This window comes from Crinia signifera, chromosome 7 (genome assembly GCF_055691185.1).
Source record: "Crinia signifera chromosome 7, ASM5569118v1, whole genome shotgun sequence".
NCBI lineage: Eukaryota > Metazoa > Chordata > Amphibia > Anura > Myobatrachidae > Crinia > Crinia signifera.
In genome coordinates this window covers 70,043,422-70,070,701 of record NC_139223.1, presented here as the reverse complement: position 1 = coordinate 70,070,701, position 27,280 = coordinate 70,043,422, and the positions used below count along the sequence as shown (strand labels likewise).

The window sequence follows — 27,280 nt, the reverse complement described above, 5'->3', positions numbered from 1 at the left end:
CGGTTATTATATTCCCTTTATTAGGGAAGTAGTCAGCCAGTGTAAAGCTCTCTGTAGCTAGTTACTATATTATTTTGTGTCCATATTTGTTGATGCCATTAACAAATATGGACATCTCTCTTTTCATATCATCGATGGTGGACTGGGGGAATTTTCAGAGAGGGAACTTGGGGGTAATTAACAGAAAGCCACAGGAATCTGAATGTTGTCAAATAACCTTTTTCCGTGGGACCAGAGCTTTTGTATGCATTTTGCAGACAATTATTTGCCCTTTTTTACAGCAGAATTATTTCCTACATACAGCAATATTAGCGTCAGACTTTTTGTTTCATCAAATTTCAGGTTCAATAGCAAAAGCATAATTTTGTGGGTATCTGGGTATGTCAGCCAGACATCAACAGGGCTCCTTAAGTGCAGCACATGACTTCCTGTGTATAACAGGAAGCAGGCTGCAGAGAGGGCAAGGAGCATCTGTGCTCCCCCAATGATGGGAGGAGTTGTGAGGATCGGGGCGACTGACGCTGCTGCATTGTGGGGTGGCATTGTGCTGCCGGCAGCACACAGCAGCAAGGTCGAGCAGCAGAGCACCTAGATGTGTGCCAGTGATGCACCCACAGTGCAGATGCGCTGTGGGCAAGGCACCACTGGTACACACCTAGTTACGGCCCTGCCCTAGACCAGTGATGAAGAACCTTGGCACTCCAGCTGTTGTTGAACTACACATCCCAACATGCCCTGCATCAGTTTTAGCATGTCCAAATAGCAAAATTGTAGCAGAGCATGCTGGGATGTGCAGTTCAACAATAGCTGAAGTACCAAAGGTTAGCCATCACTGTCCTAGACGATGTCCATGCAAATGATATAGCACATACACACTATAACGATATAGTTAACCATATTGTTCAGTGACGTCAAACCACCACCACCCTCCTCTGCTGCTAGCATGCCTTGTTGCTTATATAGTCAACACTGGCATGCTTCACAGTTTGTGGCAAAAAAAAAAAAATAACACAAACGTACACATGGAAAGAGAAATCGTACTTTGAGGACTAGTTACAAAGTAGCAATTGCAGAAGTCAATGAAAATCCTGGGATAGGCTTCAGACAAGTTGCTAGAAAGTATAAACAGTAAAAGGACTTGCAATTTTCTCATCTAAAATGGCAAGGAGGCTGCACAGCAGTAAGTAAACCAGGGATTCTAGAAGATGACTTATACCCCTTTCAGACATACGGCAAAATCCCGGGATTTTTCACGTGCACGCGTACAATCCCGGGACTAGGGTATGTCTGAAAGGCTCTACCCGGGATTTTAGTCCTCTAAAATCCCGGGTCCTGCGCACCTGCAATGGACCCGGGATTTTTAAAAACCCGGGTTTGAACCGGGTCTAAAATCCCGGGTAGTATGTCTGAATGGGGTATAAGGGAACTTTGTAGAATCATCGAAATGTATGGCCATATGGGGATTTGGACTAACCAAAAAATAAAAGACAGGAACCTTCAAAAAAATATGTGACTGAGCACAACATTCAATCTCCTTTCACCAACAAGAGACCAGGAGAAGACTTGCTGCAATATTTTTAGTGGCACCATGATTCAATTTGACCTTGAAGAAACATTAGGCATTACAACAAGCTAGAAGAAAGGTCACAGATGCCCCATTAATTCATCTACAGCCAAATCACAGAAGATAATTAAGTTGGTCCTTCTGCAGAAGTACATGGGCCTTCCATTGAAACTTGTGCCTTCTGCAGGAAAACCTGGGCCTTTGGATGAACATATTAATCTTCCACAAGGAAGCCCTCTGAAGAGATACAAAAAGCAAAGCTATGAAGGATTTTTCCCTCAAGAATGTTTCACGAAAATTAAATTGGCAAAACAGGATATAAAAGTTGATACAAGTGCAGTAATGGTAATTTCTGATGAATAGTGTCACAAAATAAAAGTGAAGGCTGAAAGCAAAGTAAAACCAAAGACTACTAGTAAAACCAAAGCACTACTAGTGCTTACCATGTCAGGAAACAGGTCAAAGCACTTACAAATAAAAAGGCAAGTATATTATTGGAAAGAGACTGGTCTACTTCATCATAAATGGAGGTCGTGATTACCCATGGGCCTATACGCTAGGGGAAGATAAGTACAAAATGCACTGGAAGACAAATTTGCCTCAGAATGCCGGTCAGATCAAAACATTTATGAAGAAAGTACAAAAAGGCATTTCCAAATCAAATATTATGTATTTTTATATCCACATAGTTTATTATGACCAAACATTCTGGAACAAGTGGTTATTCCACAAGGATGAGAAAGATTTAATGGAATTTCAAATAAGATTTGAGACTTGGGGCTAGATGTATCAAGCTTCAACATAAAATGGATAGTGATAAACAGCCAGCCAATCAGCTTCTAACTGCCATGTTACAAACTGGGTTTGAAAACGGACAGGAGGGAGCCGATTGGCTGGTTGTTTATCGCTTTCTACTGTATCACTTTTCAAAGCTTGATACATCTGGCCCTTGGAGAGGATTGAAGTTGTTAAAAAGTCTTTCTTGCTTTTTAGACCCACCAAGCCAGATTCTGTTAACCCCTTTTTAGGTCATAGTCATTGATGACATAAAGGAATTGTACTGCAGTAAAAAAGTACCACAAAGATCACTATACAGATGAAAAATAAGACTGTAAATTGTGCCTAAGGCACGTTAGGTGTATGGCAATTGATATCAGCTCTTTAAATTGCCCATGAAACAGCTGCCCGAAAATTACCCTATAGTTTACTCCATCTCATAGGGTATTTCCTAAAAATCAAAAAATTCTAAAGAACGCTTTGGTTTTTTAATAAAACTTACCCTAAAGACCAACAATATAATATAATATATATATACACATACACACACACACATATCTTGAGGGGGATGGTCCGGCACTTAGTAGAATCAATGTGCTCCGATGCCTGCAGCCAGTATTAGGTAATGGCTGTGTTGGGTTGCTGCGGCACAAACGGAGACAAACAGCTGTGCAAAAAAAGTTAATTTAATGTGGAACACATATCTCGGTGTCCGACGTTTCGGGGTCCCGTGTGCCCCGTTTTCAAGGAAGGCCCATGTACTTCTGCAGAAGGACCAACTTAATTATCTGCTGTAGATGAATGAATGGGGTATCTGTGACCTTTCTTCTAGCTTGTTGTAATGCCTCATGTTTCTTCAAGGTCAAATCAAATCATGGTGCCACTAAAAAAGAAGTGCACCCTCGATTTGATGTCGCAGCCCCAATGCCGGATTGGCGGACCTGGCAAAATTGTTGAGGTGGACGAAAGTCTATTTGTCCAGCGCAAAAATCATGTTGGATGTGTCCTGCCTCAGCATTGGCTGTTTGGTGGAATATCCCATAAGACAGGTGAATGTTTCCTAACACCAGTGGCCAGCAGTGACGGAAGCACCCCGATGCCCGGCATCCAGATGCATATTGAACGGGTACAACCATATACTCAGACTGTTGGCGCACGTACAACACACAACAACTTGAGCAGATGGGGTACCATCATGCGTGTGCCAACCACCGCTACAATTTTGTGGACCCAGATGCAAGTGGAGGACAGAGTGGCACTGCACGTCAATATCTTGAATCCTACCTGCAGGAGTTTATTTGGCACAGAGATAGCTTTCCTGCACATTTTACACAAACTAACTCTGAACAACATCAGCTGCAATTGAAGGGAATGCAGAAAGTGAAGAATTACAGTTTTTAGAGTTTCTTGGACTTGTTATATGCTATTATTTAACATTGTTCATTGGTTTTCTTATCTTTCTTCTTTATTGTTCAATATAATCCAGTTGCCAGTTAACACGTCATTACTATATGAAATGGCAGGTGTGAATGTTTTTTTTAAAACACCCCCACTATACACGCCAGCCCGAAGCGTGTTGAGTGTAGCGAGGGGACACATTACGTGTCCTCCTGACCTGTTCATACCGCCACTATCCACGTCGTCGTGGAGTTGATTATCTAAAGTTTGAGAGCGCAGCAAGCCACCGAGGCAGCGCAAGGAGCCCCGCAAAAGGAAGCGAAAGATGAGGCCGAAGCGTGGCAAGCGCAGCGAGCCCCACGAGGGGACGCAGAAAACACGTCAACCAATCCACGTCTGCTCACCACACTTCGGGCTCGGTGGCTCGTTGCACTATGAACAGGTCGGGGGACGTGTAACGCGGTCGCTCGCCACGTTACGGGCTGCCGGGGATAGTGAGGGCTTGAAAAGGAGGCATTTGCCTGTATGTAACATGGAGCCCTGGCAAATGCGTCCTTTATTGTGTATGAGATGCACTTGCGCCCACACCCCTAACCCTGTCTCCCTGAAGCAGACACGGGCAGGGTTGCCGTACCCTGCCGCAAGAATTACCGAGACACTCGTGCGTCTCAGGCAAATGGAGCGCCTCTCCGCCAGCATCTGCCGGCGCAGGGGATCTGGCGATTACTGGCGCTGTGTGAGAGGCAAAAAAATTAGGAGTCACTTGCGCTAATTGAAGGTGAGCAGCTCAATGGTGGTAAAAAAAAAAAAAGTGAAAGGATTCCCTTTTTATTCCTGTGGTGAATTAGAAAAAATGAGCGCTGGTGAAAGGGGAAAAAAAAAAAAAAATGGGTAAGAGAAAAGTAGAGGGATAAAGTAAAGGAGGAGAGAGAGAACAGAGCGGCACCTGTAAAGAAACGGGATTAGTGAAAAAATGTTTACGCTCCTTTGCAGCAGTGAGGTGAAAGTCCGTTCGGGAAAACCTGTAAAACTGTCCCTACCTCTATCCTAGCGCTGACGTGCAGGCTGCAGCGAGGAAGGAGCGAGCGGCAGAGATGAAAAGCTGCGTCTGAGTGAGCTCCGTTGCTGCAGCGTGTCAGCGCGTCCCGTCTTCACTGATGATATTCTTAGCGGGGTCCGGGCTGGAGAGCGGGGTGGTGATGTGTGGAATTCCTCTTCTGAACGGGCAGCAGGATCAACGCGTTTCATGCGCCAAGCGCACTTTTTCAAGATGAAGTCTGCTGGGCACAGCAATCAAATCCCAGAAATGCCTATATGATCCTGCTGCCCGTTCAGAAGAGGAATTCCACACATCACCACCCCGCTCTCCAGCCCGGACCCCGCTAAGAATATCATCAGTGAAGACGGGACGCTACGGGACGCGCTGACACGCTGCAGCAACGGAGCTCACTCAGACGCGGCTTTTCATCTCTGCCGCTCGCTCCTTCCTCGCTGCAGCCTGCACGTCAGAACTAGGATAGAGGTAGGGACAGTTTTACAGGTTTTCCCGAACGGACTTTCACCTCACTCCTGCAAAGGAGCGTAAACATTTTTTCACTAATCCCGTTTCTTTACAGGTGCCGCTCTGTTCTCTCTCTCCTCCTTTACTTTATCCCTCTACTTTTCTCTTACCCATTTTTTTTTTTTTTTTCCTTTCACCAGCGCTCATTTTTTCTAATTCGCTGTGTGAGAGGCGCTCACTAGTCTTGCCAGGGACAGAGCTGCAGCTCGCGGGGACAGTATGGTGACTACACTGCCTGACGAGGACACTACGCTGACTACACTAGGCAGCCGTTGGGCTACGCTGACAACGTAGCTTAGCCTGCCGCTGTGTAACTACACAAGTGCCGAATGATCCTACACGGTTCAAAGCCAATCCATTTTGCCCCAGGGTAAAAGCCCCAGACACGGTATTTTGAACACATGACAGTGATAGGCTGTCTCCCTGCCTTATGACACAATCCTGAGTCAGGAAACAAGAGACATCGCATTGGAAGTAGTGGAGAAGCATTGCTGGCATATTTCTACACTACAGAGTATACAATTATGGCAGCATGGACTGATGAGGGAGTTGCTTGGGCAGACACTGCCAGGCAAATCACCGGCACTGTAAAGGATTCTCTGTATAACAACATATACAGACAGGTTTATTTATTAGCTGTAATACAAATATGTGAGCCATGATAGTCCATTACAAATAACATAACACTGTTTTCTATGGGTGAACCGGCTTCAGTATTAAAGACACCAACCCAGTAATAAACTGGTTCCACATTGTGATGTGAAAGGGGTTTAGCTTGCTCAGATCCCTTTCAGAAACGTTTTCAAATGCCGGGTCAGAGCTGGGTTTGCGATGTGAAAGCAGTATAAATCTCACATTGCAATTAGCACAGCAAAAGTTCGTACCATGACTGTGCATTAGGGCACAAGAAAGGGGCCAATATAGGATTAAAGGGGGTGATTCAATTGGTAGCACAAAACAACTAAAAACCTCCTGGACTCTTAAGGACAGAGCTACAATACACACACTAAATTGATCTGCCCAATAAAGGTCTCCTGCAGCAAATGCCAAGGGTTTTGTGAGCTGGAGAAGTAGAGTGACATACAACTATTCATTGTAGTTGTGAAATTTTTACACTGCAATATAGATCTCACTTTGAAGCACAAATTGCAAAATATGAACTTTGATAGAATTAGACATATGGCAGTCTTAAGTAACTCCAGTAGTGTAGCAAATGGGACTATAGCACTCAGAAATCACTGTTGCTGTGGCCTCTTTGTCTCATTCGCTACTAAAGTGCACATTTGGAAGGAGCATGACACGCATGCAGAGGAATTGCATCCAGAGCATGGGTGGGATTAGAACGGGTGGGCAGTAAGCAGCCCTCCATCTGTTGTAGAACTACACATCCCAGCATGCCCTGCATTATTTTCAGTATGGCAAGGCATGCTGGGATTTGTAGTTTTACTATAACCGGAGGGCCACTTATTGCCCACCTGGGAACTAGATGAAAAGCCATCATTTTTTCATTGTATAACCACCCTTATGGGTATTTTACATGAGAAATGCCACTCCCATTGTTAACGCCACCCCACGATTAACGTCAACCCGAAGAGTGGCGAGCGCAGCGAACCCGTGAGGGGCAGTGGTACGCGTCCCTCACTATCCACGTCGGCTTGGAGTTGATTCTATATAGTGTGGCGAGCACAGCGAGGGGATGCGTTATACCTGTAAAGTAATGCGCGTCCCCTCGCTGCGCTCGCCACACTATATAAAATCAACTCCACGCCGACGTGAATAGTGGGGGTATGAAAAGGTCAGAGGACGCGTACCACCGTCCCTCGCGGGCTCGCCACACTTCCGGTTGGCGTTGATCGTGGGGTGGCGTTAACAATGGGGGGCATTTGACCCATCAGGATTGGCAAACAATAAAAATTGGGGTCTGGGCGTCATTTAACATTGGGGCCAATAAAAAAAAAAAAAAATAAAAAAAAAAAAAATCCGTCTCAGGGACCATTTTACATTGATTCCAATGTAAAAATCACGTCGATCGCATCACATTCGATTTGGTTGCATGCGATGGACGTGATTTCAGGGGGTCCCGATGGTCACAATTTTTATCGTTGGCGCCATGCTAGGAAACAAGTACCGAAATTTTAGAAGGGTGTTACCAAAACTTTGGAAAGAAAAGAGTGAACCTCGAAACCAATTAAAGCTGCTGTATGTGGGAGTGTGTAAGGCTCCCCGTGTAGAACAAAGACAAAAAAGAAAATATACAGCGCTGGGTAGTTCTGAATGATGACCACTACACACTTGATATAGGAAAATACAAATGCATTTATTATACAATTAACAATTAACCCCTTCACGACATTTGACGTACATGTACGTCATGGTCGGGAAGTACTTCCCGACATTTGACGTACATGTACGTCATGGATTCTAACTGTCACTGCGTCTATAGACGCGGTGACAGTTAGGAGATGTCTGCTGTCCCTGACAGCAGACATCCCCCCTCGTCGCCCAGGGGGGGCAGGGGTGCCCCCCCAGGTCGGCGATCGCTGTGATTGGCTGTTCAAATCTGAACAGTCAATCACAGCGTTTCCTGTGTTACCGGCGGCTAAGCCGCTCGGTAACACAGAAAACGGTGGTGATCGGTGCAGCACCGATCACCACCGAGCGGCAGCACCCCCCTCCCACCCGCCGGGCACTCACCCGGCAGCAGCAGCAGCTCCAGCGGCTCCACCGCTACGTCCGGAGCGCACGCTGCGCTCCCCTCCTCCCCCCTCCCCCCCGCAGCAGCAGCAGCAGCATCATGCTGCTGCTGGAAAAGTGAAAAATAAAATAAAATAAAAAATTATGTGCTAATGTGTGTATATATATATATATATATATATATATATATATATGTATATATATATGTGTGTGTGTGTGTGTGTGTGTGTGTGTGTGTGCGTATACCGCACCGATCACCAACGATCGCCAGCCCCCCCCCCCTCCCACCCGGCAGCCCCCCTCCCTCCCACCCACCCGGCTGCCGCAGCGCCAGCACCCCTCCCACCCCCCCGCCAGCCGCAGCGCCAGCCCCCCTCCCAAAGCTGGTGACCAAAATGGGGTCACTTGTGGGGGGGTTCCACTGTATTGGTGCTTCGGGGGTCTTGCTAATGCGACATAGCACCCGCCATTCATTCCACCACCAAAAATCACTCCTTCCCTTCTGAGTCCTGCCATGCACCCAACTGGTATTTTTTGGTCACATGTGAGGCATTGCCGTACCCGGGAGAAATTGGGGCACAGATTTTGGGGTGCTTTGTCTCCTTCATTCCTTGTGAAAATTAAAAATTTTGAGCCAGAACTGCATTTTTGTGTAAAAAATTAAATTTTTTTACACAAAAATGCAGATCTGGCTCAAAATTTTTCATTTTCACAAGGAATGAAGGAGACAAAGCACCCCAAAATCTGTGCCCCAATTTCTCCCGGGTACGGCAATGCCTCACATGTGACCAAAAAATACCAGTTGGGTGCATGGCAGGACTCAGAAGGGAAGGAGTGATTTTTGGATTTTGCAGCACAGATTCTGGTTGAATGACCCCCGAAACACCCATACAGTGGAACCCCCCCACAAGTGACCCCATTTTGCAAACTACACCCCTCAGGGAATTCATCTAGGGGTATAGAGTACATTTCAAACCCCCCGGGGTTTCACCAATTTTGATACAACTGAGCTGTGAAAATGAAAAATTATTTTTTTTCATTTTCACTGCCCAGTTGTACCACAATTGGTGAAACCCCTGGGGGTTTGAAATGTACACTATACCCCTAGATGAATTCCCTGAGGGGTGTAGTTTGCAAAATGGGGTCACTTGTGGGGGGGTTCCTAACTTTTAGCATCTTATGGTGCCTAGAAACCTACATGGTGCCTAAAAAATAATCTCATAAAAAGGAGTCTCCAAAATCAAGTAGGTGCTCCTTCTATTATGAAGCCTGTGGTTTGGTCACCGTGCACACTAGGGCCACATATAGGATATTTATGAAAACCAAAGAATTGGGGGAATCAATTTTTAGTCACATTTCTCTAGTAAAATCTACTGTGTTCCTTAGAAAAATGTATTAAAATTGAAACTCTGCAAAAAAAAAGAAATTTTGAAATTTCACCTACACTTTGTTTTAATTCCTGTGAAACACCTAAAGGGTTAACAAACTTCCAAAATGCTGTTTTGAATACTGTGAGGGGTGCAGTTTTTGAAATGGCATCATTTATGGGGGTGTCTCACATACAAGTCCCTCAAAGTCACATCAGAACTGAACTGGTCCCTAAAAAAATCAGTGTTTGAAATTTTCTTGAAAATTTGAGAATTTGCTAGTCATATTTGAAGCCTCCTAGTGTCCAAAAAAATTAAAAGGAAGTTGAAATAATGATTGCAACATAAAGTAGACATATGGTCTTTGTTAGTTATTAACTATTTTGAGTGGTATGATTATTTGTCTCACAAGCAGAAAATGTGACATTTTGCATATTGCTAAATTTTCCATTTTTTCACGATATTTTGGTATTTTTCACAAAAAAACACAGACTGTATCGACCCAAATTTACCACTAACTTGAAGTACAATGTGTCACGAGAAAACAATCTCAAAAGCACTGGGATAAGTAAAAGCAAAAAAAAGTTATCCCCACTTAAGTGAGACATGTCAGATTTGAAAAAAAGGGCTCTGTCATGAAGGCACAAACTGGCTCTGTCATGAAAGGGTTAATGAGAGTACTCTCTAAGGATAAAATATGAAAAATACATGTATTTAAAAATTTGCGCAATGGATAAAAAAGGGGGGGATGAAAAAACGGGGGTTAATTGGGAGGGAAGTATGAGCTTGCACTCGGCTCCAAAAAAAGAAAAATATGAGGACAGTTCGTATACCAATATTTGGTTATATTTACCACCAATTGATTAGAACGTCAGGGTCTCATCTGGGGACCTGAAAGTAGTACCGGTTAATTCCCAGCTTGATGGTCCAATATATCACAGAAGTTTTATAATGCAGGGATGGTGGGTGGCAGTAGCGCACGCAGGGGGGGTTTCTGAGTACCCAGAAACCCCCCCAGGAGTCTAAGGACTCTAGGCTGAAAGCTGAGGGTCCCCTCTTTCCATGGGTATAAGAATTTTAAAAATCGGCCCTTGGGAACCAGAGATATCTGACTTCAAAGCAGTGGTCCCCATCCAAGCCTGTTAATTGCTCTTCCCAGTCAGATATTTCACTTTCTGTCTGACATAGAGTTTTTCTGAGGGTATATTCCAAAACCTGGGACTCTCCCCCTTTGATTGACACTAGTAGCTTGTCTCTACTGTTCCTACAACCAGAGATATCAGCCTTCCAGCAGCTGGTTACTGCTCCAGCTCCACACAACTGGTATGTAGTTTTATATACTCATTGGCAGATTGCTCTGCCTCCCGAACTCTGATCCCCTAGTCCCCAGTAACATTTGGTAGGTGGGATTCTCTCGTTTTTAATTCCATTAAAATCTAAGAAATCTATTTTTGGGAACTGGAGATATCTGCAGTCAAGCAAGCTGTCCTCCCACCAGAAAATTATGAATAATAAGCCCACTCCACTATATACCCCTCCTTATGTATCAGGGCCCCTTCATTCAGCCCAATGCCCCCTTCTCCCACCCCATCTCCCACCATCTGTGCAGTAAAGGGGTAATTAGTGGAAATTACTGATCCAGGCCCTACATGCTGAGCAGTTGATATAATACCCCCTACCACCCGCGGGACATCAAAGCTTCCCCCACCCCTACCACTGGAGGATCAGTAGGGGCCCCAATACATTGCTATGCCCAGGGGTCTACACTGCTGTTGCTGAGGGTATATATATAGTTATATATATATATGTATATATGTGTGTGTGTGTGTGTGTGTAATATATATATTTCCATGGGTGAACCAATTCTCTACTGGCAGCAAGGAGAATATTAAAAAAGCCAAACAACTATGGCCAGTGATTTGTACTGACAAAGATTTGCCCCTGCTTAAAAATACTAAATTACTACCTAGTCTGACCAGAGGTAAAAACATCAAAGACCAAGTGGTCAGGCTTGATATTTCAGGATGGGATAAGTCACCAAGTACTTCATTCTTGGGGAGAAAAAATGGTTGCTACCGCTGTCTGGGCTGCACCACTTGCAGTTCCATGACAGTGGGTGCTACCTTCAGTCACCCACAATCGGGTAAACGTATCCCCATAAAATTCCCCTTGTCTTGCCACTCAGCATATGTTATTTATGTCCTCACTTGTCCGTGTGGCCTGTCCTATGTGGGGAAAACACAACGCACCTTCAAGGAGCGGATGGCCCTACATAGGTCGGGCATACGACATGGACTCTTGAGTGGACATAGTGACCAACCGGTTGCACGCCACTGCATCAAGTTAGGCCACAGTGTGGCTAGTATGAGATCTACAGTCATAGATCAAGTACCTGCTTCCTTACGAGGTGGCAATCGTAACAAAAAATTGATGCAGTTGGAGTGCAGATGGATTCACTATTTGCAGACGTTGGCCCCCAAGGGCCTCAATGAACAATGGGGTTTACAATGTTATCTTTAAGCATTATGTATGTTATTGGCTTCCACCGTAATGCTTACATTATATGCTTTACACTCTTAAAAAAAATTTTCCTTTGTTTATCTTGTGACATTTCTTTGCTAAATGTCTTTTATAGTTTTTGATACATCTCTGAGGTTTTCTCCATGCACACCCAGTTTGCCATACACTATGAACGCACATTTTCTTGGTTAATTACAAACCTCTATTTGGGCATGATAATAATGAGTTAAGCCCATACAGTATGGTTCTCTGGGTGGCAGGGGTTCATGTTTTATGGTTTTTATATATACGTTCTTTGCTGATCGTTTTTTAAATGTGTTGTTCATAAACGCTATGTTTATGTTTTGTAGGTTGCCAGGTTACGCTGGTTAATCCGGGACGCAGCTTAGTGACGTGGGGTTGTGCTAAGCATGCTGGGAGCAGTTCTGTCTGTGTGTGGATGGCTGAGCGGTGACGTCATCGCGCTGTTGCAGCGTGCTGCGTCATCAGGATGCGACATACACATGTGAGCTGTGTACCAGACGCTGACATCCGCAGTCACTGGCAGGTGAAACCGGTAAGTCCAGGTGCTACCTGACTGATTTGGGGGCGGGATTTTCTGTTATATATGTATTGCTGTATGTCAGTTGCACTTGTATGTCCTTGAGAACGGGGTAACACCCGAAACGCCGTCGGATTAAAGGCATTTTACTTCACCTAAACAGTCTGCAGAGTGCCACTTTTCTTCGTTTGATTATATTGGAGCAACTGGCTTGTTTCCTGTGAGGGCACCTCAGCACCAAGTCTGAATTTCATGCACGAGTGCCGGGCTCACCACCTATTGTTATATATATATATATATATATATATATATATATATATATATATATATATATATATATATATATATATATATATATATATATATATATATATATATATATATATATATATATATATATATTATTATTTCTATACATTTGGTCTATCTATAATACTTTAACTGACCCGGCATATACTGGGTCACCTAAGTGTCCATCTCCGTGCTTTGCTCCGCCCCTCTGGAAACCCTCTTCTGAAAATCCTGCGTTTGCCACTGGGTGGAAGTTGAAGTGGCCACCGCCGTAAACCTCTGCCTTGGAGGTATGGACCTGAGCCTCAGATGAATTAAAGCAGGAATGGTGGGTGGAAGATGGAGGTACCACCGCCGTAGATCACTGCTGAGGGAGGTGGGAACCAATGGCCCAAGGTGGATAAAGCTGGTCCGGAATGGGTTCGTTGTGGTCTAGCCTGGTTCAATGTGGTTCAGGCTCCAGATAGAAGTCCAAATGGAAGAATGGACTGAGGAAAATGACAAAGTCTTGAATAAGGCTCAGCTCAACGCGTTTCGACGTCTATAGGGCGTCTTCATCAGGAGCAGTGATAACAGGATGTAGCAGGAAGCTGTATATATACCCCCTGGGTCAATTGGGGGAGTGTTAGTGGGGGTCATGTGACCATATTGTTAAAACACAGAAATACAAATAAATTCAACATAGTAGCATTAGAATACAATGTCATCAAAGGGAATACAGGAGAAAGTGTTTGTACATCTCTAATTCAACAAACTGTATAAGATAGATAAAAAAAACTATGTTTGTTCAGATAAGGAGTATTCAATAAAGTTATATTGTCACGTGATCGGGACAAATCACGTGACTGCTCTGATATGCATATTATATTATGCTAGTTATTTGGGGGATCTGGGGGTGATACAAAGAGATGGGATGTATCAGGAGGGGATCCCATTGTAAGCGCTAGTATTGAGCGCTGTATCACAGTTGCCATCAGTGTATTACAAAGGCTGGTGTTTATTATTCCGTACGCTGTGGTCTCTCTGCCCAGTGGCGGAAGTGACATCATTGGTTGGCGGAATGTGATTATACTGGTTGGCGGAAGTGACGCACGCTGTGGTATCTCTGCCCAGCGGCGGAAGTAACATCATTGGTTGGCGGAGTGTGATTATACTGGTTGGCGGAAATGACGCACGCTGTGGTATCTCTGCCCAGCGGCGGAAGTAACATCATTGGTTGGCGGAGTATGATTAAACTGGTTGGCGGAAGTAACGCACGCTATGTCATGCGGCGACGCGAATCAGTATAGATCATTTAGGGAAGGGCGGAAGTCTATCCGGTGCCATACTTGGTACTGGCTGATGGCTTAAAGTCATAATATTGTCTGTTCCGCATAAAACGGCAATATTGGATAGTGTTAGTTATCAGGAAGGGCGGACAGGGACCAGGCACCATATTGAGTAGTGGCAAAAAATATATTCAAAATATGTCAGCGATGTCCCTTAAAGTGGGTAAACATAACCTCAATATCAAATTCAGAGTTATCATAAATATAGCAAAAGTATAGCATTTATCACATGATAACTATATATCAAAAATAATAATAATAATAGTGATGAACTATATTAATGGTAATAGTCTACTTGGGAATTGGGACCTATTATGGATTGGTATTGACCGAACATATATGGTCTGATATAGAAAAGAGAGAGAGGGACTGTATGAAGGAGGATAATATTCTCATTGTTAAAAATGTCAAAGAGGGATGATATATGTTCCATATGAATGTATATACATATATATCAATATAGAGAGGGTACATATTCATATTACATGGAGATAGAGGGAACCAGAAATTTTGAAAAACATCATATCATATATTAGAATAGGGTCTACATGGAGAAATAGATTCATTCTTGGATAATCATGTTGTAACAAAAGACTCTCGTACAGGGTAAATAATTCCATAGGCTGAATAGGGGTATAATTAACCGCAATAGTCTAACCGTACCTTTATAGCAGTACTATAGAGATTACATATAAATACGTGTGTCGAAGAGTCTATAGGTATGAAAGAAAAAAAGAGAGGGGGTATTCATTTGAAGAAATCACAAATACACACAGGTGTACTCTCGTATGTACAGAAATATGACTAGCAAAGCAATATTATAAATAATACGATTATTTTTATTATTATTTTTATTATTATTTTTATTTTTATATTTATAAAGAGAGAGGAGGGAGGGGAGTAATAGTGTCGTGTGTTCATAATACACTATTGAGCTCTAAAGCCTCGTTCAGACATTCTGGGTGAAGGCTCTTCAATTTGAAGGTCCAATTGACTTCCTGTCGACACAAGCTTTTATATCGATCTCCTCCTCTTGATGACAGAGGAATATGTTCAAGTCCTATTATATGAAGATCTTTGGGGTCTTTGTTATGAAATTGTAAAAAATGTCTAGGGACACTATGACACAGGAGGCCTTTCACAATGTTGCGGCGGTGTTCCATAAATCGTATTTTTAAAGGGCGTGTAGTGCGGCCCACATATCTCAGACCGCATGTGCAGGTCAGAAGGTAGATTACGTAGCTCGTGTCACAATTGATAAAATGTCTAATTGGGAGGCTCTCACCCTCTATGGAGACTTCTACGGTTTTTCTATCCATATGGCTGCACATGGTGCACCTATTTTTGCCGCATTTGTGAAAGCCTGCTGGTCTGCTTACTAGCCATGTTTCTGGGGTGGGGTTTGTGGAATTGTTCCCACCATCATCTATCTCTTTATCCTTTTTCGTGGTTTTCAAAAAACTTGGAGCTAAGATAGTTTTTAGTGATCTGTTTTTCTTATAGATTACCGATGGTCTCTCAGGTAGTATGTCTTTTAAAATTCTGTCATGTTTGAGAATATTGTAGTTTTTATTGATTATCTGTTTTATCTGAAAATGTGCATTGTTATATTTGCAAATGAAGGCCATCTCCCGATTTTTATCTGAGGGTTCTTTAAGGGTGTTGGTGAGGAGACTCTCTCTGTCCATTTCCTGCACTGTTCTAAGGGCATCTTGTAAGAGTGGGTCTGGGTATCCTCTTTGTCTGAAGGAATCTATGATTTCAGTGGCTTGTACATTGAAGGTGTCTAAAGATGAGCAATTTCTGCGTATACGCATAAGTTGCCCTTTGGGTATATTGATCTTCCATGTTTTGTGATGGGCACTGTTAAAGTGTAGGTAAAAGTCTTTTTTGTTACCAAAACTTTGCTGATAAAAGGTTAAATTAAACTTACACTGCATCCAAGCATGCATGATCTCTAAGATGGAGACCGTGATTAGAAAGAGAACTTCATACTCTCAAGTGTTGGTCAGAGGTAAAAAAAGCTGACTTTCTCCATCACAGCAGTGAAGATCCCTTCTAACCAAAAAGTGTGGTCTATTTTACCTCCCATTTCCAGAGTCTACTAATCAGCAAAGTAAGCTTGATTAGCATATACTAAAATCTAGCACGATTAATTATGGCTTCCATAATAAGGCCAACTATCTTTAACCAATGTACCTACACATATCTGTGCGGTGAGTAACTTGTTACACAATGTAAGTTTAACATGTAGTCAGCACTCGCATGTTAGCTGTACATACTGCCCAGGTCCTTAGATAATCTAAGCAAACCATTATGATGGCTTTTCATCTAGTTCCCAGGTGGGCTATAAGTGGCCCTCCGGTTATAGTAAAACTACAAATCCCAGCATGCCTTGCCATACTGAAAATAATGCAGGGCTTGCTGGGATGTGTAGTTCAACAACAGATGGAGGGCTGCTTACTGCCCACCCGTTCTAATCCCACCCATGCTCTGGATGCAATTCCTCTGCATGCGTGTCATGCTCCTTCCAAATGTGCACTTTAGTAGTGAATGGGACAAAGAGGCCACAGCAACAGTGATTTCTAAGTGCTATAGACCCATTTGCTACACTACTGGAATTACTTAAGACTGCCATATGTCTAATTCTATCAAAGTTCATATTTTGCAATTTGTGCTTCAAAGTGAGATCTATATTGCAGTGTAAAAATAAAGCAGTCAGTATTTACACTGCACTGAAACAAAATAACTCACCCAAATCTAACTCTCTCTGCACATGTTACACCTCCCCCCCCCCTGCAGTGCACATGGTTTTGTCCATCTAAAGGCCCATACACACTAGAAGATTTTCATTTCAAAAGACTTTACCAAAATCTTTGATAGATATATCTGTCACCAAAGTAGTGCGTACACACTGAGCTATTTTACCAAAGAGCTAGAGATTTTCAGGAGACAAAAGACTTTGCTGAAAATCTTTCATTATGGGTATTTACATAATGGGTGGGGTTTGAATCCCAAGGGTGGGGGCAGGGGCCATATTATTCTGTGCATTTCTGTTCTTGGGGTCTGATTAGAACTGATTGCTAGATTGCGTATAGTTGGAGCCAAGCGATCAGGCAAACGCCCTCCCCTCACACTGGAAAAATCCCGCCCATATGCACGGCTACGATTTCATTTGCAGCCGTTCACGTAGGGAGAAATCCATTCACCTGGCCAGCAATGTATATGTAACCACCATAAAAAAATATACAATGGAGGCGGCGGCGACACATACATTGCTTACATTACTGCTTGTATTGGTGGGCAGCAGTGTTTTAAGTGATCCGGGATAGGTGGTGGAACCCACAACCCTCCCCCCCCCCCATATGTCACAGCCAGGGTGGGTGTTAGGCTCCCCCTGCAAGCTTTAAATTTATGGCCTATCCCACACACCTATGAAAAGAATAATGTGAGCCACATTATTATTAAAATGATGCCCCACAGTCCAACACCTAATTAAAATTGAACAGTGTGTGCATGACTTTGTGAACAGGAGATTATGCACACCCTAATGCCAATTACACAATATGCCAACCACCCATTACACAATATGCCACACACGGCAATGCCCATTACACCCTAATGCCACATAATTGCTGCTTACCTACATGCTCATTGCTAGGGTTTTCTTGCTCTTTGTAAGGGGCTCCATGCAGGGCGCCAGGGGCTCCATGCAGGGCGCCAGGGGCTCCATGCAGGGCGCCAGGGGCTCCATGCAGGGCGCCAGGGGCTCCATGCAGGGCGCCAGCGGCTCCATGCAGGGCGCCAGCGGCTCCATGCAGGGCGCCAGCGGCTCCATGCAGGGCGCCAGCGGCTCCATGCAGGGCGCCAGCACCGTAAGCTCCGACTGGCTCCCGAGTCGCAAGCTGGCGCATCATTTTAAATATCCGACCTGCTCTGAGACATCCGGGTTTCACAGGGACAGAGAGCAGGGCAGCAGGAGCGGAACAGAGGTGGAACTGTTTCGCCTCCAAAATGGAACTGACAGAAGGCAGTTCCACCCCGTTCAGACTCACTTTAACCCCTGGTGGCCAGTGGTGCCAGTAATATATACTGGCTAATAAATATTCAGTGGTGCCGGGGAATATATACATTGCTGGCTTGTGCCAGCAATGTATATATTACTGGCTTTAACAGTAAAACATTGGTCGCCAGTGTAATGCTCCGTATAGAGCAGGGCAGGGGGGCAGGGCGAGCAGGGCTGGAGGGGCGGAGCGGAGCAGGACTGGAGGGGCGGGGCGGAGCAGGACTGGAGGGGCGGGGCAGAGCAGGACTGGAGGGGCGGGGGTGGAGCAGGACTGGAGGGGCGGGGGTGGAGCAGGACTGGAGGGGCGGGGTGGAGCAGGACTGGAGAGGCGGGGTGGAGCAGGACTGGAGAGGCGGGGTGGAGCAGGACTGGAGGGGCGGGGTGGAGCAGGACTGGAGGGGCGGGGTGGAGCAGGGCTTCCTGTGATGCCGGGCAGATCAGCAGGGACGCGGCAGAGGGCGGGTGGCCAGGTGAAAATGGCGAGTATTACTGTAGGCGCCGTACGGGGGAGCAGGGGGAGGGAATGGGCTGTAAGCCGGGCTGAAAGTCTCATCTTTCAGCCTGGCGGCCGTACACACCTAGCAATGATGGCTAAAAAAATAGCCATCATCGCTAGATGTGCTGGTAAAACCAGCGGACTGCCCACCTCGCTAGCGATGATGCGGGAGCACGCATCATCGCTAGTCGGCCATCGTGGGGCATACACACTAGGCGACTTTCACTTGAAAATCGCTCAAATGGCTCTTTTGAGCGATTTTAAGCTGAACGTTGTCAAGTGTGTATGGGCCTTAAGAAGGATTTTGTCAGAAAGAGTGAACTAGAATAAGGCCCTTGGTGCCACAAAATGCTGTCCAGGATTGATGGCAGCCACGCAAACTCTACCTGGGAGATCATCAGAGATCATCAGTTTTGACTAAGCTCAAACAACAGTCATCCCAATTAGAGGTGTGCTGCCACAGAAGTTATGACATGAGCGCAGCATGGCCAAACAGATGGTGGCTGTCTCTGTGGTCAAGATTGGCCACGTAGCTACCATACCACTTATACAGCAGCACAATCCCACTGGGGACTTGTAAGCCAACCAATGCTGCCACAAGTGCTGGAACCCATCGGACTGGTCCAGCTGCTTTACCATGTGGTTTGAGCACATTCAGCTTTGCATAGACTCCTCTGGTGAATACTTTGAATAAACTTAATGTTTGCAAATATATATAATTCTTGTGCATACAGAACTTGTTGCACAACCCTCGTATATGATGCACACAGGATATACCTGGAAACAAAGCTCTCAATATATATTTTTCGGTACTTGTGTACTAGCACGACGCCCACAATATTTGGTCGCATGACATACACCCGATGCACTGCGATGCGATTTAAAATTGTATAAGCCCCTATACGATGTTTAATTGTATAAGCACCCTAATGGGGGCTTACAATGTTAAATGCACCCCCACTATGAATGTGAGCCCGAGGCGTGGCGAGCGCAGAGAGCCCCGCGAGGGGACGTGTATTACGTTACATGTATTCCGCCTGCGCTCGCCTCGCTACGCTCGCCACACTATATAAAATCAACTCCACGCCGACGTGGATAGTGGGGGTATGAAAAGGTCATAGGACGCGTAACGCCGCCGCTCGCCACGCTTCGGGTTCACATTCATAGTGGGGGTGCATTTAACATTGTAAGCCCCCATTAGGGTGCTTATACAATTTTAAATCGCATACCATTGTATATGCGATAGAATGGCATACAATTCGATGGTATACAATTTAAAATTGTATAACATCGGCTGCCATCGCATCGCATATCATCGCATGCCTTATGGTCTGCGATGGGCGCCGTGCTAGTACACAAGTACCCATTTTTCTTGTTAAAAAAAAAAAAAAGTATAAATAAAATGCCTGCAATTGGCAAATAAGTAATTACCAGGTTTAGGGAAGGATACTTTTTTGAAAAGAATAGGAAAAAAAAAAAAGAGGAAAAATGTCACTCCTTTATTTGTAATACAAAACACATATTTATAGAAAGCCTGGTGCATGCAGGTACTGTATAAAGGTAAAGTTAAAAGGCTAGAAATGCATTGTGCCTGCCAGTATATAAAGCATTGTTTGATTTTGATAAACAATGCTTTGTTTGTCTTTTTGCTTAAAGATTGGGTCATCCAACAGGTCATTGAATCATTGAAGCAGATGTTCAACTTCTTTTAAAATTGGCACTTTCCACCATTTTATCTATTTTAAATATCATTCTGACCATGTTTAGGTCTAGAAATCTGTAATATTTTAGTATTCTAGTATATTAAGAACGGTCGACACACATTGACAGCCACCCAATGAAATAAAATAAACATTTCTTGTGCCATTATGATATCAATGCACTCCCAGGTAATGGGGCCCATACATCTACAGATCGATTGTCAGATTGGGCTGATTGGAACATAAACCTGGTAATAGCTGAATGACAGCTTATGGCAGTTTTCCAGCATTTCAAAGCAAATGGTCAACTGTCATTTACTCTCATCCATTACCAGGATTTTATTCCAACCAGCCCAATCTGACAATCGATCTGTAGATGTATGGCCAGCTTTAGATTCAAAATCCCCTCTATCCAAGATACCGTTCGCCAACGCGCCGGATACTGCTCCGGCAAGGAGAGGATGGCACACTGCATAGAAACATACATCGAAACAGAATTTGACGGCAGATAAGAACCACTTAGCCCATCTACTCTGCCACTTTTTTAAACATGTTACCTCAAACCATATTTGATCCTTATTTTTTTGTAAGGATATCAATATGCCTATCCCAAGCATGTTTAAATTGTACTACTGTATTTGCCTCTACCACCTCTGATGGGAGGCTATTCCACTTATCTACTACTCTTTCTGTGAAGTAATTATTCCTCAAATTTCCCCTGAGAATCTTCCTCCCTCTAGTTTCAGTGCATGTCCTCATGTTCTGTTGCTCCTCTTCCTGTGAAAAATGTCTCTCTCCTGTACCTTGTTAAAACCCTTGATATATTTGAAAGTTTTTATCATGTCCCCCCACTTTTAAAGATTAAGCACCTTTCAAAACACTGAGAACAATATATTCAACATGTACTGAATAAAATACAATATATTTGAGCAGATCTGGTCAAACAGCATTCAATTGGATGATTGGATTTTTCAAGCACACAAAAAAAAAGGATAAAAAAAAACAAACAAAAAAACAAGGTCTCAGCGCTTTTAAAACTGTAAAAGTGCATGTGACCCCAAAAGGAAGACCCTACTTCTTAATACTGGACAACCATAAAGCTTACAATTAACAGCTGGGCTGTTTCCAACCTACCAGGTAGTAGCTACAATACAGACTATACTGGTTTAGCGTCAATGGGACTAATTACTAGCTTGCAACGTGCAATGAAAGCATGCATCCTTGATAGCAGAAAACTGATCAAAATGCTCTCATTTTTAATAAAGGTTTACAAATCCATTTAATTGATGACAAGCAGGAAAATGCATATTTTTTCCATGACTGTCTATCTTGTGATATCTTTCCGGGATTGATAATATCAGGCTTCAGTCAGCAATGTGGAACAGTCCATTTCCTTTCTCGTCTTACCATTTCAAGTTCTGAACAAATAGTGCCAAACATTGTTGTAAAGAGCAGATTGACGCCAGTGTGCTGCCCTAAATAACTGTACCATAACTTGCTACAACCAATGTAGTGTTCATTCTAGCACCCGCTATCTTTGAAAACCCCTGCAGTTCCTCTTCCCTGCCTGGGGTGCCGCAGTCTGCTGTAGTGCTTCTAGTACAGTGTGGTCTGTATATCAGCACTGATATGCAAACCAGACCTGTGCTAGAAACACCACAGCAGACAGTGACACCCCAGGCAGGGAACAGGAACTGCAGGGGTTTTCAAAGATAGCGGGTGCTAGAATGAACACTACCAATATTTACATGAGAATGATTTTCAAGGACAATTCCTCAATAATAAACTTTTTTTCTCAAATTTGAGGGTAAAGCACCATATGCAATAGGCGTCCCCACCAACGCCAATATATGTTTCGGAGAGAGCAACATCGAAGCGCAGGGGGGTACGATGGCTGTGCTGCCGCATGGCCATCATTAATGAGGACCTCCCTCAGCCGAATATGCTGGATGAGGGAGGGGGTCATTAACAATAAGCCAGAGTTCGCATCGTTAACGATATTGAGTGTACACACTAGAAGATAAAGTGAAAGATATCTTTCAGAAAGGGTTTTCTCAAAGATATCGTTCACTTTACTAGTGCAGTGGTTCTCAAACTCGGGCCTCCACACAGTTCATGTTTTCCGGGTCACTTGACAGGTGCACTTATTACTCCTCGGCACATTTTAAAAGATTCACAGGAGGAGATAATTATTTCACTTGATTCAGTGAGGAGACCTGCAAAACATGCACTGTGTAGGGTCCTGAAGAATGACTTTAAGAACCTGTGTGATAATATGTATGGGCCTTCATACTCTGATGGCCAATTTTCAAGCAGACGATCCAATGCGGTGTCTTCAGACACAGGAGCTAATCAAACTGCAAACTGCCTCCTCTATGTCTGGGGTCATTAGCTAGGAGTTCTAGTAAAGATAGAATGTTGCCCATCGCAACCAATCAGATTCAATTATCTTTTAGAACATGCTAAATAAATAAGTATAATCTGATTGGTTGCCATGGGCAACATTCCATCTTCAACAGAACTCCCATCTGAATCTGGCCCTATGCTGAGAACTGAAATCCCCCTTTCCAATAAAATGCTGGTGTTCCTGGTGGTATTGGGTAACTCAGATGAACTCAAAGGCACGATGGAAAATACATATATAGCTCTGGTTTAAAAAAAGGGGAATGTTGCCCTTTAACAAATGTTATACAAATTGCTTTGTGCACATAGATACGTTTTTGTATTAACTAACTACAGGTTTGAAAGTGTCAGAGATGTTGTTAAAAGGTTTTAAAGCCATCCCTTTGATTAAAAGGCCAAAGCTGAACCTCACCTCCATGGGGGGTTTCAAGCATTTTGCACGCTGGTAGACACTTAATAGCACCTGACGGAGCAAATTAAGAGTTGCTCCATTTGGGAGCGCACAGCCACCGGGGCTGACATTACTGTTGTTCTGTCGTTTTGGGGGTTGGTAAACAAATTACGTTTTATATTTAGCGTGGCCAAGTCTAACCGCTTTTAAGGAACTGTATCATTTATTATCAAGGGAGGGGCGATATATATATATATATATATATATATATATATATATATATATATATATATATATTATATTAGATACATAGTATATATAAATGGTTATGCGAAACACCTTCGCATTGATTAGAGAAACCATATATTTACCAATTGTAATTCTAAAGCCAAACCTATAACATTACTGCAGTTAAATTAGAAAATGCAAAAACATTCTATAAATAAATAGTTAGGACTGGGATAGGTTATTAAACATGGCAGGTTACAATATCTAGAGTGCAATGGAAGATGCTGGCAGTATTCAAGTAATTGACACATTAATCAATATGTATATTTCTCATACAAGAGTCACTGTAATTAAGCCCAGTGGATAACACAAGCCTTTGTTACTGTGATGCAAGCAACAGTGTCTATATATTAATTTGTTAGATATAGATACAGATAGATGACAGCTCACTGTATACATACATAAACCCTGCACACAGTATCTGCATTCTGTAACATCTAGTCCCCACTATGCAGGTGTCCCGGAACTACCCCATACTCGCAGTGTTACACCCCCAGCCATGGCTCTGAGCCAGACCCGGAGTGACAGGCAAAGCTGCAGGTGCCGGGCATCACACTGACCTGTGGGAAAGCTCTTTGGTTCTGCATGTTGGCGAGTCTCCTGCCGGTCGCTGACAGCTGCCCTGTGTCGCTGCGATGATCCCGGTGCTACCTCCGCCCGCACTTCCGCCTTCTCTCCGGCAGCAGCTCTGTGTCTCCACGCTGGCAGCGCTGACGTTTCCCAGGCAGCGCTTGTGCGCGTCCACGAGAGCTAGACGTACGTGCCCGAGCGCAGCCCAGATCGCAGAATAATCGAAAGCAGCGGGTTTGGTCCCTGTCGGCGCCCGTATTGCAGCTGTCACTTGGGGATCGCCCCATCAGGGAGGGATGGGCTCTTACGTCACGTGACCTTTTCCCATCACAGGCAATCATATGCATTACGATACACACACATAAACCTCCGGCTGGCAGTGCAGAGGATACCGGGGCCGGGGGGTTGGGGGTTGTTCCTGGCTTCCAATATACTGCATATTGTATTCGCAGATGGATAATTATGAGCGACCCAGTGGCACTGTCATCAAACAAAAGCTCCAATTGTATTTGCATCACACTTCGATTTCCACAACATGGAGAAAATGGGAATATGTGTCAAGGAGAGCTGTAGGGCACCATCCAAACGTCCTGACGGGACGATTTTTGTGCTAAATGCTGTGTACACACGGGGGCGATAATCGCTGGAAATATGGTCGCAGGTGACCATATTGCCAGTGATTTGAGTGCGCACCAGCGATAAATCGCCGGGTGCGCGCTCCCGTTTTCTGCCCCATTGTAATCGCTGGTCGCAGGAGGTTGCTCCTGCGACCAGCTAATTACCTCTGCGGCTCCCCCAGCAGAGGTCCTTTTCATCAGCGACCATCTCTGGTCGCTGATGCAAAGGAGACACTGGGCAATATATTGCTCAGGAATATATTGCTAGCAATATATTGCTGGGCAATATAGCTCCCCCGTGTGTACGGGGCTAAAGGGGAAGATGAATTAAACGTTTGAGAGGTAGAGAGTACCAACTGATCTGCTTCTATAGCTGGGATGGGATGCAGTTACAATCCCGGCGGACGGGATCCCGGCGTTCAGAATCCCGACCGCCGAAATGCCGACACATTCTCCCTCCGTGGGTGTCCACGACACCCCTGGAGGGAGAATAAATTAGTGTGCCGAGCGTAGCGAGGCACCAGGCCTGCTGCGTGGCGAGCGCAGCGAGCCCGCAAGGGGGGGCGATCCACGTCCCCCCCTTGTCGGCATTTCGGCTGTCGGGATTCCGGCGTCGGGATTCTGAACGCCGGGATCCCGACCGCCGGGATTCAATACTGAATCCGCTGGGATGACGCGTACCCTGTGACATCACAACATATTTATTTAGTTTCTTATATAACGCAGCATATTCCATTCTGGTTTACAATTTATTTCTTTATTTACAGTTTCTTATATAGCGCAGCAGATTCCGTTTACAATTGGAAACAACAGTGATAAAAACAAACTTGGTAGAAACAAACCGACATAGAGGTAGAAGGGCCCTGCTCACAAGCTTACTATCTATACACACTTGCACTTTGAATCACGGCACCCTAGAGCAGGCATTCCCAACCACGATCCTCAAGGCACACCAACAGTGCAGGTTTTAGTGATATCCAGGCTTCAGCACAGATGGTTTAATTAGAATTACTCAGGTACTAATTTAGTCACCTGTGCTCAAGCCTGGATATCACCAAAGCCCCCCATACACGGTCCGTTAATCGGATCCGTTGTGTGCTTAAACAGCACACATCGGATCGGATCGCATCCCTAGTGCATGCAGTGTGCATGCACTGTGATCCGATCCGATGTATAGCTAGTACAAAAAGTGCAGCACATACTTTTTGTACCGTACTATGTGATGCGCGGGAGCGCGCATCGCATAGTACAGAACGGAGCCATACACAACGGACCGTGTATGGGCTCCTTAAAACCTGCACTGTTGGTGTGCCTTGAGGACCGCGGTTGGGAAAGCCTGCCCTAGAGCGTCAAAACATTTTCAAGGCACCCCTAGGCCAAATGCTTTTTATCGATAAGTTCAGAAAAAAATATTAAATGAAGTGCATTGAGTTTATATGTCACAGTTATCTGGTGAGGGACAGGATTTGCTTCTGTTTGTGCACATATATTATGATTGGCAGCCACCAGCACTGGTTTTGCCTGTTACATTGACCATTCATAATATGAATTGATCCTGGTCCACCAACCCAAGGCACCCCTGCAAATGTCCTGAAGCACCCCAGGGTGCCTAGGCACACAGTTTGGGAACCACTGATCTATGGTAATCTACATCCTGTGCATACTTGTCTAGAAATCTATATCTGTGGGAATTATTAGCTATGAAACTGGCATTTTAGTTATGGAGTCAGTGGTCATGGTGTGATCAAACACCTACACTGTATATTGATTAAGCTAAAAATATGAATCTCAGACAGGATTTCTGGGATAATTTCTCTGTTTGATTGTATCATCTCCTTCAAACCAGTATCACAGAATACATACCCTCCAACTGTACTTTTTTTGGCCAGTACAGTACAGTTTTTTTAATGTACTAGCCAAAAAAGGCTTTGTACTTATTTTCTGGGTCTCCAACTATACATTGAAAGTATAGAAAAGAAGGCATGACTATTTAACCATTGCCAAGTCTCCTTTCTGAATTTGTACAAGTTTCCACCCATCTAGCTATCCATTACAACCTCTCTCACCCCTTTCTCTCTTTTCGACACCATTTCTCTCTTCCCTCTCTCTCTCTCTCTCTCTTTCTCTCTCTCTGATACTATCTTGTTTCTCTCTTTCTCAATGATTCACTATCTCATTCTCCTCATCTCTTTCTTGCTCCCCTATTTCATTCACCCTCTCACTAGCTATTTCTATCAATGGGGAGGGGCGCACCATTTTTTACTTACCATACTTGCTTCATCCGGTGATTGATTTCCTGGCCACCAAAACAGTTTTTTGCGTGTCAGCATACATGCTAAAAGAACTGGCTACAAATATATACCGGCTTACTAAATTGTACTAACACAGAGATTTCAACCGCTTATTTCCACTGCCATTATAAAGAAAGCTTACCGTACACTGGTACATTTAAACCTATCTGCTACTGGAGACTCCATACCTTCAAAGTGCTATTCCCAGTATTAAAAGCGCTATTAAGAGCTCTATATTCTATGTTATTTATTTTGTATGTACTATGTATTTTTGGTGTAAAATGTCATTATATTTTTGCTACCTTTTATAAAAAATTTATAATATACAGTGTGTCCGGTTTCATCATTTTTAATTAGCAGACCCTAACCACATAAATCTACAGCAGCGCAAATGCATCAAATTCTGTCTCTACCCTC

The 27,280-nt window shown here is 44.1% G+C and overlaps 1 protein-coding gene across 1 annotated transcript in view; it reads right to left on the bottom strand.

Moving 5' to 3' along the window:
• Window positions 1–24,185, bottom strand: part of PDXDC1 (pyridoxal dependent decarboxylase domain containing 1) — an 86,905-nt gene extending 62,720 nt beyond the window's left edge. The window contains exon 1 of the mRNA XM_083153304.1: window positions 23,946–24,185. Within this exon, the coding sequence (XP_083009430.1) occupies window positions 23,946–23,972 (27 nt within the window). The 5' untranslated portion in view covers window positions 23,973–24,185. The remainder of the gene's footprint in view (window positions 1–23,945) is intronic.
• Window positions 24,186–27,280: the final 3,095 nt, after the last annotated feature.